Source organism: Ambystoma mexicanum, chromosome 9 (genome assembly GCF_040938575.1).
Source record: "Ambystoma mexicanum isolate Mex_15411 chromosome 9, UKY_AmexF1_1, whole genome shotgun sequence".
Taxonomy (NCBI): Eukaryota; Metazoa; Chordata; class Amphibia; order Caudata; family Ambystomatidae; genus Ambystoma; species Ambystoma mexicanum.
Window position 1 is genome coordinate 785370164 of NC_090931.1, and position 21056 is coordinate 785391219.

At 44.8% G+C, this 21056-nt stretch overlaps 1 protein-coding gene across 2 annotated transcripts in view; it reads right to left on the bottom strand.

The window, feature by feature from the left end:
* The window catches only part of PGAP1 (post-GPI attachment to proteins inositol deacylase 1), a 1466013-nt gene that overhangs the window by 100208 nt on the left and 1344749 nt on the right, over positions 1–21056 (bottom strand). For both annotated transcript variants that reach the window (XM_069615724.1, XM_069615725.1), the window contains one exon: positions 13888–14180. In XM_069615724.1, the coding sequence (XP_069471825.1) occupies positions 13888–14180 (293 nt within the window). The remainder of the gene's footprint in view (positions 1–13887; positions 14181–21056) is intronic.

Here is a 21056-nt window from a genome sequence, read left to right on the forward strand (position 1 = left end):
TACAAATAAACATTAATCCTACAGTTGAGGGATGCAGGCTTTTGCCAATGCAGACCAGCATTCCTCGATTTGCTTATGGTTGGATCACGCACACATGTGGCTTGGTCTGTGCTTCAAGAACTGGTATTTGTGCTTGAGAAAAGCACTAAGCATTGTGACTCTACAATCTGTGTTCATATTGAATAAGCCTGAAATGTATTACAATTGTATTAATCATCTGCATACAGCATAAAACAGTAGCAATATGCTACTGTTTTATGTTTTAGACTTGTTGTTTCATTTTTTTGTATTCTGTATGTTTATAAAACGTCCTATATCTTAAATGTACTTTTTATGGGATATGATATCCGAAATAAAATGTTAATTTAAGTATTTGCCTTACACTCCAATCCACAATTCCAATTACTGCCCAGCCAGCACCCCACAAAATACACCACCTTCTAGACCACTCAGTATTCACAAGCCCTGCCAATGAACTAGGGTAACCCTTGTCTCCACCTGTCCATGATCCTATTGCTTTTTCCTTCCAATAACCACCTCTCTGCACCACCCTCCGATCTACCCTTTCGCCACGCCCTACAAGTACCCCTGCTAGATAAAGCTCACTTAACTCTCTTGAACTGTCATGGGATTTCACGCCATTCTGCCCTCCATTTCATTTCAGAATATCCCCTCACAATAGTAGAACTAGCATTGGCTTTAAATCACTGAGAAGAATCTAGTGCCTTAACGGGAAGGACCAAGTAGTGCAATACATGCTGAAAGGGCAGTTGAGGCGGTAATACTTAGAATAGCAACAAAAGTGCAAAAAAACCAAAAGTATATTCAAGGCACTTTAATGCTCAATTGGCCCCTAGAGGCCTATATTAGTAAAATAGTGCAAAGCATTTACATAGCAAGGGAGCTTTTTTTTTTAAATTGTTTTATAGTTCATAGAACTTTTCACAAATATAAAAGAAAACAAGCAAGCAAGTGAGCTTTAGTAGTAGAGTCACAGCCTATAGTGGTAAGTGCATTTCTGTGTTAACATACATTGATTCATTCATTTCTGTAACCATTTCATATAGCAAAGCGCTAAGCAGCTCGATATAGCATACATGCAGTCAAACACACTTACATATGTAGTTTTGAGCCGTCCAGTACATTAACCCTATATGCATACATATAACAAATAGCTATAATGAGCAGGGACTGAAATTAAATCCACTTAATTTTCTATGTTGAAGGAATAAACAGCATCTAGCTAAGACAAACAACTCAGGATGTTGAGTCCTTAAACCTGTAGATAATTTAGCTTTAAGCCATTAGAGATAAATCAGCCGGAAGCCGACACTTGATAAATCGGCAGCAAGCTACGAGAAGGTACCAACCATATTGTTTAACTTTATTGTAAGAAGAATAGGGAGGTACTTCTAAGTCAGAGCCAGAAGCAGGGGATTTGCCCAACAAGTGACAGCATTTATGGTAAGGGGGATTTCCAAACGAGGGACCCTATAAATATGCTGCTTGTCCAAAAGTCAGGGCTGCTTTTGCTTTCGGCAATGCCAAGGACTACAAGGAGTGTGAGCTTTGAGCTACCCTTTAAAGTCATTATTATATTTTCTTTAAGATGACAATGGGGTTTGGCTTGACTGAATCGTGTGCAATTCTGGCCCTTTGGTGCTTTGATGCTGTGATTTTGTGTTTTCCATTGAATATTTTCATATATATTGAGAAGCATATGCTTGCTTTATTAATTCAAGCACTTGGTTTAATTTGTAAATAGTGTAATATGTTTGAGTACCTTTACACAATATTGCTTCAATTCAATTGAGCATTTCGATTTGACTTCAGAAGTGTTGTGCCTTTCCTTAAAGAAAGGATAAAGGATGGACATGGTTTTTTGTATTGGGAATGTGAATTAAGCCCCAAAAGGAGGGTAATGATGTTAATTGATTTAGTTACAGAAATGTGACTTTTTACCTACCAAACAGATGTGTTTGAACCTTAGGCTGATCTAATGAGAAGAACTGAGGGACACTGAAGGTGACCAATGTGTTGAATTACCAAGAAGAACTGAGGGATTTTGAATGTAAATAAAATACTTAATAAATACAACATTGGTCGTTCTCGACTCCAAGATATATTGGTACAGACACAAGCTTATCAACAGCAATGCGCTATGTGTGGAATTTTGCCTGTCTGCAAAGTATTTCTGTTTTGTCAATCTATCTTTATGTGTGCATTAGGAAGTGGCACAGAAAGTGACGTGGAATGGTTGTAGAACCCGCAAGTAAACTGTCAGTTTTTGGAGGGTTGTAAATTGTTGTGACAGTGAGTGGGGAAGAGAAACAGACTTTGAGGCCCATGAATTAAAAATCTAGCAATTGTAACATGAGCATAGAATCAGCTCTGAATTGGTCAAGCGGATACATCCTCTTTCGTCAGTCAAGTGGCTGATGGCTTCTTCTGTTAGACCTTTCTCTGAGCTGAGGGCCCACCTCTAAGGCTCCTTTCTATTCCTGTCCGGACCTGGTTGGGTGTTGTGGGCCCCACTACTTTTTCTCAATCCACCAATATGCACCTGATAGCTTGGCACCTCATCCAGGCACTATTGGGCTATGCAATCCCCCCCTCTGCTATCACGCAAACTATCTTCAGATGGCACCTTTCTTTTTCTTTTTTCTTTTTTTGTTTTAAAGCACCAAACCATAACACCTAGTTCCTTCCTGGGCTCTCACCTCCACTGTTTACACCTCTGTACTGTTGCGCTGCTATACTTGTTGACCTAAAAAGAAAAACGAACTTAGCTGTGCTCACATCCCGATTGTCTTGCTACAGCTTAAAATCGAATCTAGCTGTGCACACATTCTGATTGTCTTGCTACTGTTTAAAATCAAATTTAGCTATGAGCACATCCAGTTTGCCTTGCTACTGTTTAAAATCGAATTTAGCTGTGCACAGATCCTGTTTGTCTTACTACTGTTTAAATAATCGAATTTAGCTGTGTGCACATCCAGATTGTCGTGCTACTGTTTAAAGTAGAATTTAGCTGTGCTCCCATACTGATTTGTGATTCTGTTTGAAATGGTTTTTAGCTGTGCTAACATCCTGCTTTTCATTGGATTGTGCTGACAGGTTACCCCCTCTGTTCTCTGTCTGGTCTGCTATCTGTTCCCTTACCCTAGTCATCTCCCATTGTCTCTTCCCCATCCTGTTCTTTGTCTCCCTGTGCGCTTGCTCCCTCCTTGCCTACCTCCTACCACGTACCTCAATTGCTCTGCCTGGTTAAGTGCACCACACTCTGTGCCCCTCACTATGGCACTTTCTATCTCCCCCATCTACTCTAACCGCTTCTCCATCTCCTATCCTTTACCTCTCACCAAGTCTGGCCGGAAGAAACTCAAGAAGGAAATACTAGCCTCCAACCCAGGTCTTCCTATCGCGGAAACCTATGTCAGTGGTTCCGCCAGAGACTCTCACTGACATCATCTTTGCTGTTCCTTCTCCCGACCTATGGACTCTCCATATGGCCGCTTTGCTCTATCCTTACTCTTACTCACACATAAATGGTGTCACCCCTTGGGAGGCCCTTCTGGCCCCTGTTCCACCTCCAGGGCCATCATAAATGTCTATTGAAATGGAACCATTCTGGCACAAGGGCCTAAACCCAACCTCTTACTTTTTGATAGGCTCCTTTCTCGCCTTATCAACTTTCCCCTTTCCTCCTCACTGGCTCCCCATTGCCCTCTACCTTTATGGTCGTCCAGGCTCCCCTTGCAACTATGCCCACCTTGGCTTCCTTGCCATCTACTAGCCTCATCACATCCCTCACAACTCCCCCTATCACTCTTAACTGTACAGGCTCCCTTGCCCACTCTCACTACACTGACAACTTTGTCAGCCTCTCCTACCCTGCTGCCCTGCCTGGCCACCTACTGTCGCCACATCTGGAGCCCCCATACTGGCTTCCTTGCCATTTTCTACTATCCTGGCTCCTGTGCCTGCACCCTCCTTACTGACACCCTTGTCATCCTTGCCTCCTCTGCCTCCCCCACCTGTATCTCTCAGACACTCTTACCACTTACAGGGGGACCTCTGCCCCCTGCACCCACTGTAAGGCTATCAAAAGTGGCAACCTGCTCAATGTGGCCACACTAAACTCTCGCTCTGCTGTCAAGCACTCCCCTGACATCTGCCACCTTCTTGAAATCCTGGACCTTGATGTTTTTGCTCTTACTGAGATATGGCTTAAGACAGCTCTGTCACAAGTTTTGACACACTTCTGCCCAACAGGCCAGGAGGTGGCGTAGCCTTGATCTTTCCTGAGTGGATCCCTGTGTCCATTATTCCCACTAAGGTCTACTCCTCCTCTGAAAGCCTGGTCCGCAGGCTCTCCCTCTCCCCTGTCTCCTCACTTACTCTTGCCACCTTCTATCGGCCGCCAGGCCAGTCCACCCTCTTTCTCTCAGATTGGGCTGACCTGGCCTCTTCTCCCCTCTCCTCCTCTTCCCAACTCCTGCTGCTGGGGGATCTTAACATCCATCTTGACTCTCCAGACACCTCAGGACCGTTCCGCAACCCGTGTGACTCCCTTGCTCTTTCTATTCTACCCTCTGGTCCAACGCACTCTTCTGGCCACACCTTGGATGCTCTCATCTCCACGTACATCCCACTCTCTATTCCTCTCACTACCCCCACATGTACTGATCATTCTCTCTTCTCACTTCAAGCTCTCTTCTCCTTTTTCAATGGCACACCCTACACCACCTCCTGCCTTCAAGGTCATCTGACCCATGAAAAGAGTGTCAGTGGCTGCCTTTGCCTCCACCTACTGTCCCCTCCTTCTACTCCTGCATCTGATTCCCACCCGGATACAGCCCTCTCTAATTTTCACCGTTCCATCTCCAACACTCTTGACATTTCTTCCCCAGTCATGAGGGTCCGACTGAAGCCTGCCAAAAAGGGGAACTCCTGGTACGACTCCGATTTGGCTGCCCTTAAACGCAAGTGCAGAGCAGCGGAACGGAAATGGGGATCTTCAGGCACAACCCCTGACAAACTGGCCTGCCGTCTTCTTCAAAGGCAATATAGACTATGCATCCGCTCCAAGAAAAGAGTCTACATTCAAGCCCTCATCTCCGCTGCATCTAACAACACGGCCAAACTTTTTTAAGGCTGCAGGTAGCTGACTAACCCTACTGCAGCTGCATCCTCTGCTGCACCCTCCCAGGCCCTTTGCTCAGCCCTGGCCATACATTTCCCCACCAAAACACAGGACATCCTGTCCTCAGTCTTTCCCCCCTAATCCCCCCATCCTGCACCAACATCTCTTGGGCACCTTTCTGCCATCCTCACCCTTCCCCCCTCTTCTCTCCTCCCTCTCCCCAGTTACACCTGATGAGGTCTCTAGACTAGTCCGGTCTATGAAAGCCTCTTCCAAACAGGTAGACCCCTGCCCCTCCAAAACCATTAAGGACAATATTCACACTCTCGCTCCAGCCTTGGCTGACTACTGCAACCTCTCGTTTGCCGCTGGAGTCTTCCTCTCTCCTCTCAAGCCCTCTCTTGTTTAGCCCCTGCTCAAAAATCCCTCTGCCGACCCGTCTATTCTGACAAACTATCATCTGATCTCCATCCCCCCTTTCCTGGGAAAACTCCTGGAGAGGCTGGTTATCACCCAACATACCCTCCACACTGAATCTATTGGTTGTCTCCATGACCATCAGTCTGGCTTTAGAGCATCCAGAGGAAATTGCTCTGGTGAACACCTGTGAAGACCTGCTCTCAAATCTTGACTCCAACTCTCCCTCTGTCCTCATTCTTTTTGACCTCTCTTCTGCTTTCCTTACAGGAAACCACAACATCCTGATCTCTGGTGTCCGTGATACCCTGGGCATCACAGATCAGGCCTTGGCGTGGCTAGCCTCCTTTCTCTCTGACCGGCCCCCCCAGGTGGAACTTGGGTCCTTTCCCTCCTCTCTCACTCTCTCTACTTGTGGTGTCGCCCAGGCATCTAACTTGTCCCCCTCGTTCTTCAATATCTACATGGCCCCCTTGGCCCACAGGATCTCTATGTTCACCTCTAACTTTCAGTGTTATGTGGATAACATGCAGCTCTCTTTCAGGCTACCATCAGCTTCCTCGTTCATCCCGACTGTCTATCCGCAATTCAGTCTTGGTGTGCTGGTAACGATCTCTGCCTGAACGCCAGTAAGATAGAGATTGTCTTCATTGGGACCTCCTGCTCCCTCTTCCCCACTTTCACACTAGCCCGGCCTCCCTTGGCCCTGCGCTCTCGGCAAAAAATCTTGCAGTCATTGTTGACTCCTCTCACTCCTTCTCTTTGCACATCTCAGACATCTCCAAAAAATCCCACTACCAACTGCACCTCCTCAGAGATATTCTACCCTTGCTCATTTTCCCCCAGAGGCTTCAACAGCCTCTTTCTCAACATTCCTACCTCTACTCTCCGTCCTCTACAACTCATCCAAAACAGAACCGCAAGAGTTATCCTTGGCCTCAAGCCCAGGGTCCGCATCACTCTGGCGCTTAAATCCCTTCACTGGCGCCCCGTGGCTGCAAGGATTAAGTTCAAGATCCTCTGCATAATCCACAAGGCTATCTGGGGCTGGGCCCTGCACTATCTACAACGCTTACTTCCTAAATACTCTCCCTCCAGAGTCCTCAGCTCATCCTCCTCCAACTCTCTGCAGGTGAGCAGCTTTCACAAACAGAGATTTGGGGGTAGATCTTTATCCTCTGTAGGTGCCTCCCTCTGGAACAGCCTCCCTGCCTCTCTCCATCTTGAGCCAGAGCAACCTAAGTTCCGGAAACTCCTCAAGACCATCCTCTTCTCTTCCTCCTCCTCTCTCCCTGTAACCTGCAAACCTCTGTTCTTTTTCTCCACTCTTCCCTTACTCTGCTCAGTTTTTGCTGACTGGTTGCCTGGTTTCACCTCCTTACAGGTCCCAGGCCCTCTTCACCAATCTTTGCACTTGCCTCTGTGCCACTGCACTATGTTCAGCATTACTGCACTTCTAATTACGGTCTATGAGTGTGGCAACCTTTCTGCACTTAAACTAGGGCCCAGTTCGACTGGACGCATTTGTTACCGCCTACCCCCTCTTCCTCACACCTGTCAGTACGCATGTACCTACCTAAATGTACTAGGACATCTGTCCTGTCCCCCCCCCACTCACTGTTTTTCTGTCCCCCCCCCACCCTAGCTAAGTCGAACCTGTAACACCTCATGCACTTGCACTAGGAGAAATGCCGTCAGGCCTAGTATGCTAGTTGTCTGTTTAGATAATTCGGAAACTTCAAGGCCTAAGAATGATTACTATATTCCCTTGTTCCCTTCCTGCCTTGAAGTGCTTTGAAGCAGTCCACCTGTGTATAAATACTATATAAACAACTACATTACAGAAAACTACAAGTTGCATAAAACTGGAGGTGGGTTAGCACGGATCCACCTTTCTTTCTTCAACTGTGCAATTTCATAAAATGATTCCTACAGCTCATGTGAGCACCGTTAATCAGGTGTAAACGCAATGACAAGGCCAGCATTAACTTGTCGCTAAACGCCCCCAACAACTAACCTGCCTCAGACCTACTTGAAAATGCCTCACCTAGCTTTCATGCACTGGATAAATGGTGTAACCTACATACACAGCCATAGACCATGTTATTTTCTCATGGTACTACAACAGGAAAAACATCTGTGATCCCTTTTTTCTGGTCCAACTTCTAACCTGGACCTACCAGGCAAGAAAAGCACAAAACACATGGTCCTCCTGAGGGCTCAAAATGTGCACTCGCCACTAGCCATCGACTACTGATAATTGACTGAATGTTTCAAGGCCCCCGTGCTCACTTCTTCCTAAGGTTTTTAGGCACTATCCTGGTAGGCCACCAAATACTTCCTGCCAGGCTGGGCCACAAGATTGGTGCTTCTGGGTAGGTTTAGTGGGCCCTCGTTGGGTTTGGTGGAGAAGTGCGGCCCTACACCCACCTTCCACTCACCGTTGTCCTGTTCTTCCTGGGCCTCTTTTCTGCCAGACTACTCCTGGGATGTCCTTCCTTTCTCTCAGCATAGTGGTCCAGCTGTATCGCCTCCTTCCTTGTGTCTGGCCTCACACTGTCCTAGCCTTGGTCTCTGGGATAGGGGACTCTCAGAGTCTGCTGCTCTACTCCTAACAGCTCTCTCAAGGCTTGACAGTGATTGCCTGGGCTGGCTGCTTTTTAGGGTGATCTCTTCTCACCTCGGGTGGTTCTTACTGACATTGTTTGCAACTGGGAAGTGTGGATTTTGCTGGCTTGTGATTGGGCCATGTATCAGAAATAATGGGTTGGCCCGAGGTAATATCAAGTCGAGCAGCTATTTTGTATTCCTTAATGGCCGTGGACATTTAAGTGTTCTCCTCCCCTCTGAATAAAGCCCCTCTGTATCTTCAGCATGTAATCAGAGGTCTGAAAATCCTTTGGTAAGGGTGGGAAAGGGTTGGTGTACATTAGCAAGAATTATAACATTAACTCCTGTAACACTTAAAGAGAACAATGCATGTTTATTTTAATCTTCACAGGGGAGATACAAGTTTGTTTCTTTCTCTTCCATGTCTTTCTCTTTTGCAACAATTTAGTTGCAGTGATCCGGCGAACCCCGCAAGTCCTGCAAATTAGAAACAATAATTCCTCCGTAAGTGTTGCAGAAGGGATACATGTATTTAACCCATTGTCTGTGGATTCAAATATTAAAACTTTGCTACCTTAAGGGGAAAGGAGATGGTCTTATCGTGCAGTGTTTGAGTTGGGTTGGAGAGAGCTTCAGGCTCCGTCCTGACTATGGGGCATCTATCTCTTTGCTCACTCTGGCTCTGCTAGGTCTCGGGCTTCCCATAGGGGTCTCCCTGGTGCTGACTGACTGCCCCTTACCTTAAGGCAGCTGGTGGCATCAGAATGCCCTACAGCAAACATTGGCTACATGGACACAATGCAAAACACCAAATAAATAGATTCAATGAGTGACAAATCCCTTCCAGAGGCAGTGTATCTCTCTCTCTCTCTCTCTCTCTCTCTCCCCCTATCCTTTCCTCTCTTCCCCTTTCTTCAAGGACCAATGTATGCTCTTCATGGGAGATGTGAAAGCATAGTATGGGGTCTCATCTTTGAATAGCCAAGAGTGAGCAATAGGGCACTCCTGAAATGGAAACCCCCTTCATTCAATGGCTGTGCATGGTCTCTTACGTTGACAAAATCTGAAATGAACAACTCCTCAACCCTCTGCCTGCTCTTACTGAAGTAATGGCCCTGATTAATATGGGCCTCCTCTCGGCTGAGCCACCACACTTAGATTCTGGAAGATTTGGTATGTACTGGCTCCTTCCTGCATAAAAAGAGCTACCATACTCTTACTATGTAGATATCATACCTCTTCTCTTACACAAGGCAGAAAACAGGAAGATTCCAGTTTACCTGGACCTGCAAGCAGCCCACAATCTACTATGTGAATCACAGTCTCCTACAGTGGAATACATACTTATTTATCTGTAACTCCAGCTTGTATCTAACCATCTAATTTCCTAAGGACTGGGGCGTGGGGGGGTGGTCACACTTACATTCTTACATATACACTCTGGGGCCAGTGATCATATCTCCTGTTTAGGCATGGGTGCTTGGGTGGGATTGACTTGGAGGGGCCAGATCCCATCCTCCACTATGTGATGTGGCATGCTGGGATGGTATGGGGATGATCCCCTTCTCTCCCTCCGAGCATGGGGATGGGCCGACAAAGGATTGCCACAGTAGTCTCTCAGCCCCTTAAAGAGAGGGACCCCTAGAATTATACACGCTAATCCCACATGCCCTTTTCATGCTGTCCTCCAATGTCATCATCTATTAGACTGTGTGAATCCTACCCTAGAAATGTAGACCCTAAAGAAGCTAAGCATGTACACACCCAGCAGCTGAGCAAGACCAGCCCTGCCATCTTTGCACCCTGTTCCAGAAGTGCGTGTGGGTTTGTGCATGCGTGGGTAACAGGAAATGAAGATGGAGGATCAGCCCAATAAAGATACAGCCCAAGGCACCTGGCAGAACCAAGGATGTCAATCCTACAGACCACATTTAGGTCCCTGCTCACCAACAGGCCCCTTCGCAGAGTGAGCAAATTATGCTTACCAGGAGCCACCAAAGACCCAGTCCAGGGGTATGGAAATAGACAGGTACATATATTCAGAGAGAACATTTTTTTATTGGTGGGCTATTGCAATAGTGAAGTAGCACACAATGATGAGAAGGAGGTGCATTAGGAGGAGAAGGTGCATGGGGAGGAGTAGGTGCAGGAGGAGAAGAGGTGCAGAAGAAGTTTAAGTGGCAGGAAGAGGGTGAGGTACAGATGGAGTAGAAGGTAGAGAAGGAAGAGGAAGTTGAAGGAAGACAAGGAGTGGGGAAAGCATTAGAGGTTGGAGGGGGGAGATCAAGGAAAAGGGGAGGGAGCAGAGGAGGTTGGAGGATGTGAAATGGAGTGAGAGAAACAGATAAAGCATCTGAAGAGATGAAGGTGAAGATTTGGTAGGAAGGAAGGAATGGTAGCTAGAGGAGGGAAGAAGGGACCAGAATCAAGAAAGGAGGATGGTGAGTAGCTCCTTGGAGGTCTAAGGACTGTAAAAGACAACAAACACTTGTCTGTTGTCTGAAGGAAGTGGAAGAGGGAATGAGCACAAAGCAGAACATTGAGGAGGCGCTGGAGGGCTAGTGCCAAGGCAGAGAGACAAACCTGCAGGCACAAGTGAGAGTCGACTCAGCGGAGTGGGAAATAAAACAAAACAAGTTTGGTTGGTAGATTCATGCCCTTGAGACAGGGAGTTGAGCAACCCTTCCCGGCCTAACTCATTTCTGGGAGACGCTATAGAACTCACTTAACGCAAGCCTCAAGCTCCAGCAAGATTCCCTGGACTGGCTTAGAAACTTTGGAGAACCGCCAAACCAGTGGCCTACGGATAGAGGCAACTCGCGCACCAGGATATCACTCATCAGAGAAGTCCTCTGTGAAAGACTGGGTGAGACTAGGGAAAGCGTAAGAAGAGAATCTCTGCATCAAAGACAGTACTTGGTTGAAAGCAGCAAATAAGTAATTTGGGAATTTGTCTTGCCTTTGGATTCACTGTCCATACAAAACTGGACGAGGGAAGAACGCCACAGAGGCAAATCGGGGCACCCTACTCTGGAGTGAAGGCTTACACACATCTCGAGAAGCCTTAAGAAAACAGTTAATCCAGGAGAGGAAGCATGGACAAGACTTTTAGAACACACCATCCTGACCAGGAACTTACTGAAGTAATACAAAGGACACATCCAAATCAGTAAGACACCTACTGCGGAAGGTGATCATTGACAGGGAGACTGATCCCTTTCGTTGTTTTAGTTTGCTTGTATCTCTGCCAATAAGATAACTCACTTTTCATTTTGGAACCATCCCCAGTAACTGTGAATTTCAAGTAAAGAAATGTTATCTTAATACATATTGAAGTGTTTGGTGATGTTTTTTCCAACATCTTTTTGAGATAAGCCTTTGCATCAGAAAAATATTTCAATACAATGCAAAGTATCCCAAGCGATAATACTATCCACTTGAGTGACATTAGCTACCACTCAGTTAACATGTAAGTTAAAAAAACTGTGCTTCAGGGAGTTCACCTTACAAAATGCAAACAGCACATGCTTGCTTTATTTATTCTTCAGCGCCCCGATATATTGAGATAAAACGGTAATATTTTAAAGGAACCAGAATTTAGGGCACAGCTGTAATTAGAATAAACTGGATTTCACCCTCAATTGTTCCTATTGCACATTTTACTGTAATATGTGAGGAACCTGAGGGCATCCTCGCTATCTACTCCCTTAGATCTGCCTCTCAGGTGGCCAAGGAAGGGACATAGCTTTTGGATCCTGACCCTGCAGGTGGGTATGCAAGGCAGGATCACCTGGGTGGAGGGTCCCCGGGAAGTGGAGGAAGGGTGCCTTTAGGTGAGGCATGGTATCCCCTTTCCCTTATCAAAATACATCCTACCCTCCGCCAAGCTTTATAGATTGTTACCACTCTACCCCACTGTCACACATTCCACCTATATTCCATTCTGGTCCCTTTCAAACTGTGGCAAGGAAGAGGCGACTAGGAGGAATTCACACTTCAACCCATGCACACCACTTTGGTACTGGGACGAGGAAGAGGACTGCAGAACATCATTCTAAAAGTAAGGCATATCCCAGTAATAGAGTTCATTTTAGTCAGGCGAAGGACTTGCACCTGCAACCCCTTAAGAGACTACAGGTGAATATAAATGGGAGTGAGAACTGCCTGGGAAGCCAGGACTGTGGAGCAGGCTGGAGCGGAGAAGCCGGTGAAAAGGATGCCAGTGGCTGCAGGAGAGCAGGAAGGACGCTCAGGTAGGAAGGAGCCGTAAGAGAGTCTATAGCCCTGCAGAGCTCCAAGCTGTGTGTCCCCAGCTGGAGCTGGAGGAAACAGAAGCTGCCACTTTCTTGCAAAGGTCAAACGCGGTTCGCTGGTGCTCCCGATGTGAGAGAGGGGAGCGAGCGAAAGCACAAGAGGACCACGCAAGCACCCGCAGGAGCTACCGCATACCGGTGAGTGACAGGGTGAGAGAGCACTCTAAGCAGGATCCTTCGGGGGCTTAGTCTGGGCCAAAGAAAGGGCAGAACAAAGACATGAATATAACGAAGGGGTCTGGAGACCTGAGGGACATTAAGTGTCGAGAGAATTACCAAGTAGCTAACCAATATTTAATACCGAATGCACAAGTGAAATGAAAATACAGCACTAATGGAGAGAAAGTGATGTGCATTAACAAACGAGTGAAATTAAGGAAAAAGCATTTATGAACAACATGAAAGTGAAAAGCCAAGTGAAAACCAATAACGAGAATTGGTGAAACACGTGAAAGACAAATAAGAAGCACTATTGGTTAGTGTGAAAGCAAGGTGATAACAAGGAGTAAATAGAGAGAAGTGAAGTGTGTGAAACGCACGTGTTGGCATAGGCAAGAAACTGCCAAGAAGAAACAAGAGTGCAAATGGGATGTCACAAGTGCAGAAAGGAAACATATGGTGGCAAAGTAGTCCAATGAGAATCAATGAACATTATAAAGTCCCAAGGGTTATCAGTTGCATGACCTGTGATGGGTGGACCGTGTGGTCCGACAACTCTGCCTAGACCGAATAACCACTACTTGGAGTGAGCCTACGAAAACAAGGAGATTGCAGTTGTTTTGTTTCATCAGTCTGGAAGTGACTAAAAGAGAAAGAATCGCCAAGAGAATGGTAAGGAAGCCTAAAAGAATACCATTTGTACTGAAAGCTAACAAAGTTGAATTAACTGTGAACTGTATTGAACTTTTGGAAGGGAACCCCGAGGTTGTTTGTAACTTTGTTGAACCTGGGCAAGTGAGCTCCAAGACCTTTTTGTGGAACTGTTTTGAGTCTAAGGAAGAAGAAGCTGAAAACCTACCAGGAGCTGGAAGAAGTGCAGAACTCTACTTTGAACACTGTTTCTTTGGTTACTGACATCCCTATACATTGTATAGATTTCGTTGTGAGGGCAAGCATAGGTTTTGGACACAGACATACTTTTAAGTTGGACTTTATGGCACAGACTATCCTTAGTTTCATTAGGTAGGGAAATCCCACCATAGCATAGGGCAGGTTAGGACTTATTCCATCCTGACATTTGAGAAATAAAAAGCTCTATTTTAGAAAAGTGAATCTGTTGTCTGTGTCTTCCTTCATGATGCCTTCACAGATGTCAAATAACAAAGGTAGAACACTTTCAGCAGCAATGTATTTGAGTAAAGAACAACTGTAAATAAGGCAATTGAACAAATAAATGTTTACCTGAGATTCTTTAGCCAAAAGATTAAAGATGGTAAACTAAGGAGTATGATCCATGTGAGTAAATTCATGATTGTAATATGCATCTTAAGGTTTTCAGCAGCTTCCACCATTACTGCATTGGCAGGCATTGAAGCAGTGGGGGAGAGTAGTGTGTCCTCCTTGGATGACAGGCTCGTGGACAAGTCATGCTCCAATTGTTCGTCTTTTTCTGAAGGGGTGTTGCAGGCATCAGAGTTCTTAAGTTGTTCGGAATAATTTAGAGTTGTTTCAGCTTCTTCATTGTGATTCGGAACCTGTGTACAGTTAAAATGTATAAATGTCACGAAGAAATGAAATGGAAAATAAACTAGCACCCATCAGAAAACAACATGTTCACATTAGTTCACTAAAGGCATGGGAAAACACAAGAGGATGGAAAAGATGACATGATAAGCAAACAATTCCCGTTCACTGCTTCATAAGACCACCCACAGGATCCTTCTAAAAGTTCTGTATGAAGGATTGATATGATATGATAGTTTATTTATATAGCACCTATACACAATGTGTTTCAAAGCACTTCACGGCAAGGGAGGGAACAAGGGAAAATACAAAACATTCTTACAGGCCATGAACAACAAGAATGTGAAATTAACTATCGTACTCTGCCTAGCGACATTTCATATAGTGCAAGTGCTAAGACACAGATAGGAAGGAAATGGGAACACACAGGTGACAACCGTACTAGGCCTGGCGACATTTTTGGTAGAGCCGGAGAATTACACGAGGTGAGGGAGAGTGAAGGAGAGAGAGGAACAAAACAAGCGACTATTGTACCAGGCCTGACAACATTTCAGATAGTGCTGGAGGGGGAGGGAGGATAACAAGTAAGGGGGGGAGGAGACAAACACGTGTTACTATCATACTACGTTCAGGGACAGGAGACAAGAATAGAATAAAAACAGTGAAAAGAGCAGATAAGCAGAGGGGAGGGCAAAATAACTTTCAAACTGCAATGTGCAGCTAGTCGGTCTGCATCACTGTTCTCATTTGAGGCTGCTCCTGGCATGGGAATTGTGTAAGACGTGCAAGCTCTTTTATCCCTTGAATGGCCCTCAAGGCACCAAACAATTATGTAGCCCCTCCCACATTTTCCAGCTCTTTTCTGGGCTTTTCTGATTCATGGAAACTGGGCAACTGACCCACTCTGACAGAACCAAGAACAATATAATTTAAGATGATGTTTAAGCCCACATCCATCACCAAGTAATCCAATAAACAACCTCAGCCTCCAGAGGTAGAGACAATATTTATTTCCATACCGATTTGCAGAAATGACCAGGGAAACTGGGATAGTATCACCATTCCAGAATTATTGAGTTTTGCACAAACAGCCTTATACAGAGAAGTATGATACATTTATTTGGGTGCATTAACAATGAAATTCCTACTGGAGCATCCTCTGACCTTGGAGGAAATGGATTTATAGCACTCTTCGAGGCTTGCGCAATTCCACTCGGCTATCCATGTGATACAAACCACTGCCTCCGGCAGATCTTACCATTAGACATAGTAAGACCTAATCAAGCACCTAGCGCCAATGTAACCCCTATTCCGCTTCTCAGATGGCTACACATTCATTCATGTAATGACGTGGGATGTGTCACTGGGTGTACCTGCACTATGGACAGAGGCTAATGTAATTCCCACATATCCTCAGGGGTCGTTATATGCCAATCAATAAAATCCCTCAGAGCTCCACCTCTACAAATATGACTGCCATAGTGATGTCATCTCCCAGTTGTGGCTTAAATTCTGCTCTGTCTGTGGCTCACGAAAGTCTGCAGCTCATCAGAAATAAAATACTGTAGGTTTCAACAGTTCCTCCTTTTGTGATCTCAGCACAGGTTACACAAATATTTTATTTCTTCATTGTTCGCTTTGTTTATTCCAGTATTTCCATCCGGGTCTCTACGTACCTTTATTCCCTAGCTCGATCTGTGTGAATTTTAATGAGACTTTATTAGTGTTTATCAGCATTGTAATATTTAGACGCACATAAGCGGACTCATCAAGAATAATCGATGTGCATGATTCTTTCTGTGTGAATCGGCACGCTATCATTTTCTTCAATGTCACAGTTTGAATCGGTAATAGTAATTTCTGCCCTCTCAAGAATCATAGAGTGTATCCCTTCATTATGGATGTGAAAAAGAGTTCTTGAGGGTTTTTGCCACAGCAGCCCCACCAGCAGAGTGGAAAAGTGAATACAATGGAAGCTACAATTCCAATCAGCACCGACGATTCATGCAATTCAGCCAATTTCAATTTCTTAGCAGTTTAAAACCACCGATCCAGGAGAATCACAAGGCACGAACACGGATACACCCGAACAGATTATTAAACTTATCTCGCTGAATATACAGGGTTTAAATACCTCAGTAAAACGAAGAAAATTAGAAAGGCTCCTCTCGCACCACACACCAGAAATCGTAGCACTGCAAGAAACTCATATTAAGAAAACATTCCAACCGACTGAAGCTAAGACGGTTCCATACAAGCAAACGCAGCAAGCAAGGCCAGGGGGGTATTAATCGGAATCAACGCAGGGCTATCGGCCCGAATCATCTCCACTAAAACAGACACGGAGGGCCGATACGTATTTGTCACGACGGAAATAGACACTACTATCATCACACTCGCCACGGTATACGTCCCGAACTCCAGGCAAGACGGGTTTCTCCAAACGGTACTTGCAGAGGTAGAGGTGTTTGCATAGGGGGAGATTATGGTAAATGGGGGTTTTAACCTTGCGTGGGACCCGCAAAGGGACAGAAGCATTATTACACAATGGCCGCAAACCCTGCTGACACCTGCTCTTCAGAAGACGACAGAACACCTCACACTGCTAGACCTTTGGGTAGCGCTAAAGCGAACGGACCCTGGATTCACCTTCTACTCCCATGTTCACCAAACCTTCTCCTGCATCGATTATATCTGGGGATCCTCAACTCTGCTAGGCAAAACCCAATCCATAGATACACTCCCCATCACCCTTTCAGATCACGTACCAATGCTAGCGATATTTAACACACAACGCCCCCGGCAGGGTTTGTGGCGATGGTTATACCCGAAAGAGGCCTTGTCCGATGTGGCCCTAACTGCGGACATAGAATCAAAAATTAGGGAATACTTCAAACAAAATGGGGCATCGGGGGTGAAGGAGCCAATGATTTGGGATGCCTTTAAGGCCACCCTGAGAGGGGAACTCATAGCCCTGCATGCTAGCTGGCGAAACCAGAAGTGTGCCATAGAGATCCAACTAGAAAAGGACCTCCAGGACATACTGAGGAGAATGATGCATAACCCCACGAGAGCGCTGCGAAAAGAGCACCAACATATCAGGAAGTAACTGAATATGCTCCAAACAAAAAAGGCAGAATGGGGACTATTAGCACTCAAACATAAATATTAGATCCATGCCAATAAGACTGATTACAAGACAGCTCAAGCAGAACACAGCTGCCCAAACGATCAAGGGGATTATCACCCCTCAAGGAGAGAAAGTACACTCTACAACCTATATCGCGGCCCACTTCGCTGGCTTCTACGGCAGTCTCTACAGTTCAGACAACTCCGATGAGGAAGCCCAACAGTTCCTTAGATTAATCACTATTACCACATTATCAGGAGCAGAAAGCAATGCAATGGAGACAGATATCAAGGTTTACTCCGGGGTTTTATAAAGCCTACCAGCACATCCTGGCTCCCAAACTAGTGGTGCTATACAACACCTTTGCCTCGACGGGAAGCATCACCCTTACGATGGAGGAGGCAAAAATCATACTCTTCCCCAAGCCAGACAAAGATCCCACGCAATGAGGCTCATATAGACCTATTGCACTGATAAATATCAATGCCAAAATCTACACCAGAATATTGGCTAGCAGGCTTGAGGGCCTGCTACCACAATTAATCCACCCCGACCAATCAAGTTTTATAAGTCAGAGAGAAACCCACGACAATCTCAGGTGGGTCTGCCACATCCTGAAAAAATGCAGAAGAGAGGAACCCCGGTGGTCCTCCTCTCTCTAGATATTGAATAGGCATTTGACAGGGTGGAGTGGTCCTTCCTGTTGAACACTATGTGGAAAATGGGCATGGGGCCGAAATTCATGGCGATGGTCAGAGCAAATTACAGCAATCTGTCGGCTCGCATTGAAATAAACAGGGAATTATCGACCCAGATAAAATTATCCAGATGCAACAGACAGGTATGCCCCTTGTCGCCCCTTCTCTTCGCCATTTATCTAGAACCTTTCCTGGCCACTTTCCACATGAATAGGGACATCACGGGCATACCATTTGGGAGGGCAGAATAGAAGGTAACAACTTATGCAGATGAAATGCTCCTAACCCTCGGAAAGCCAGAGACATCCCCTTCTGGCAGTGATCAAAGACATTCAGAGATTTGGGGAGGTGGCAGGGCTGAAAGTGAATCTGGCCAAATCAGAGATCCTAAACCGGACACTGAGGGCGGATAATTTAACGCAAGCACAACAATCATCTCAATTCAGATGGGTGCACACAAGCATCAAAGTACTGGGAATACACCTGACTCCATTGCTCGGGGGCCTTTACGGGGCTAACTACCCCTCGCAGATCGATCAGCTCAGGAAACAACTCACTACCTGGGGCCCTCTCTCAACCTCTTGGCTAGGCACAATCAATAATTATAATCAAGGAGATCAACACGCTCATATTTTTTCTTTGAAAAATGGTGACAGCATGTTCTTTCTCACAAACAATACACGAAAAACATTGTGTTCCATATAAAATATACACTTTGTATTTATTAAATCATTTAGTGTACAATAGAAAATGTAATACAATTTCAAAGGTGGTACAGGCACCTATGGTGAAACAGTTTATTCAGAAAGGGCACTCCCATGAAGATTTTACATGGGTTATCATGGGTTATCCTTAAACGTGTATATGGTTCAGGTAAAGAGGTGATTGATCACAAACAAATCACTTTAGAACAAACATTAATCTTCAAGACCCAAAGCCATGCAATTGGGCTAAACGAGGACATTGAGTGGCACAATGTCGGCCGTTAGAGGCGATAGATCTGATTAATTCACGTTTTTCTTGAAGTGTGGCTTTCTGGTGTTCAATCAGATGGGCCCTGCGCATATGTTATTGAGGTTGGAATTTCCAAAGTTTGTTGTGGTCAATTTATCTGATGGCTTCTAAAGTATTGTATTCATTTGGAGTATATTTAAAGTGCATTGTGCTGTGACGAACCTAAATGTGATTCATGGGTTAAAAATGCTTAAACATTTTATATGAAATATACTACTTGTGAATACTTTGAATTGACATTAGATTGTTCGCAGTATAAATTACAGCACTACAGGGATGTGTGCAGGATGCAGGGTGGTGTCCATGTCCATCACTGTCAATTTGCCACTACTATTAGAAATCATAGTGTTCTTTGGCAAGTGTAGAATAGTGATATTATATGGTACAAAGTCCTAACCATTGTGTTTTATTGGTATACAGTATAGGGTCCTACTGAGAAGGAATCTATGGAAAAGCTGGTCTCCCATTGAATGGAATCTTGAATTGCAACTCATGATTGGTATTGAGAGCATAATTTGTTTGCTAATATGCTTTTTAATGCATATTTAGGGTGCTTCATTAATTAAGGCATACCCTGACTTTTGATGTATGGATTAATTCCCTTGAAAAAAATCTTGTGGTGACTGAGAAATTAAAAAAAAATGTTTTTAACTATAGTGTTTAAAAAAGAAGAAGCCTCGCCAGGGTTCAAGTGTGTGGACACTGAAATACAAGTTGGAATAATAATATCCCCTGATGGATGTCTGATGCAAAGGGTCTTTTGGACAGAAACATGTTGGGTTTGATGCAAACACAACAAATAGACCTGGTTCTTGAATATTAAGTGTTGGCCTTGTTGTGTCTAAAGTCATTTGTTTAATGGTGTTTGTCAATTTTGTATTTGTTGTTAGAGAGTGTCCCTTTTCTCTGACCTGGATATAAGGTTCAAATTATTAAAAAAGAAAAATACAAAAAACAAAAAAAAATGTTAGGAAATTGTATTACATTTTCTATTGTACACTAAATGAATGAATAAATACAAAGTGTATATTTCATAGAGAACACAATGTCTTTCGAATATTGTTTGTGAGAAAGAACATGCTGTCACCAGTTTTCAAAGAAAAAATATGAGAGTGTTGATCTCCTTGATTATAATTATTGTATATTGTCTCTTCCTGGACAGTGGTGTCAGTAAGGTTGTGCAATAGACCAATCTTAGGGAATGTCTTTATGGTTACCTGTATTGTATTAATATAGGCAGAATCAATGCCATTAAAATGACGGTCCTCCCAAGACTATTATATCTCTTCCAAGCCCTTCTAATCCCAGTGCCATAAACGTTCTTCCGAGCAATATACAAACATATTGCCACATATGTATGGAAACAGACGTCCCACAGGGTAGCGATGAAACTCCTCCAGACACTGACTAAAGGATGAGGGCTAGGCCTGCCGAACCTCTGCTTATACTACAGGGCCGCTCAAATTAGAATTATTAAAGACTGGCTCTCCACAGACTCTGGTAAGATATGGTGCCAGATGGACCAGGCAGTAGTGGGTTCTCCATTGGGGGAAGTCCTTCGGCTACATAAAGATAATCACTGGCCCAATATGCATAAATCGAATATCACTACCTTAGTGTAGCAACAATGGGACTGGTTGGCTCGAAGTAAGCGCTTCACCACCTTCCCCCTCCATCTGTATCCTGATCTTTAGTAACCCACAATTCATCCCGGGCATTCCCGCTGGGGCATTCAAGAAGTAGAAAGAAGAAGGATGCACCAAGATTGGGGGTATGTTCCAGGAACAAGATATAAAATCATTCCTCCATTGCAAAATGGAACTGGGTCTAGTGGAAACCGATATAATGCAATACCTCCAACTGCGCCACTGGTTAATGGGCCTCAAGATGAGGGCCGCAGCCACTATGCCCCTTACACTTTTCAAAAAATTCCTCACAACCGACCCCGGGGATAAACGACCAATATCCAACATCTACAAAATAGGCCTCAACATGGAACAAACCTCAAATGGCAAATATGTGAGGGTATGGGAGGTAACACTTGG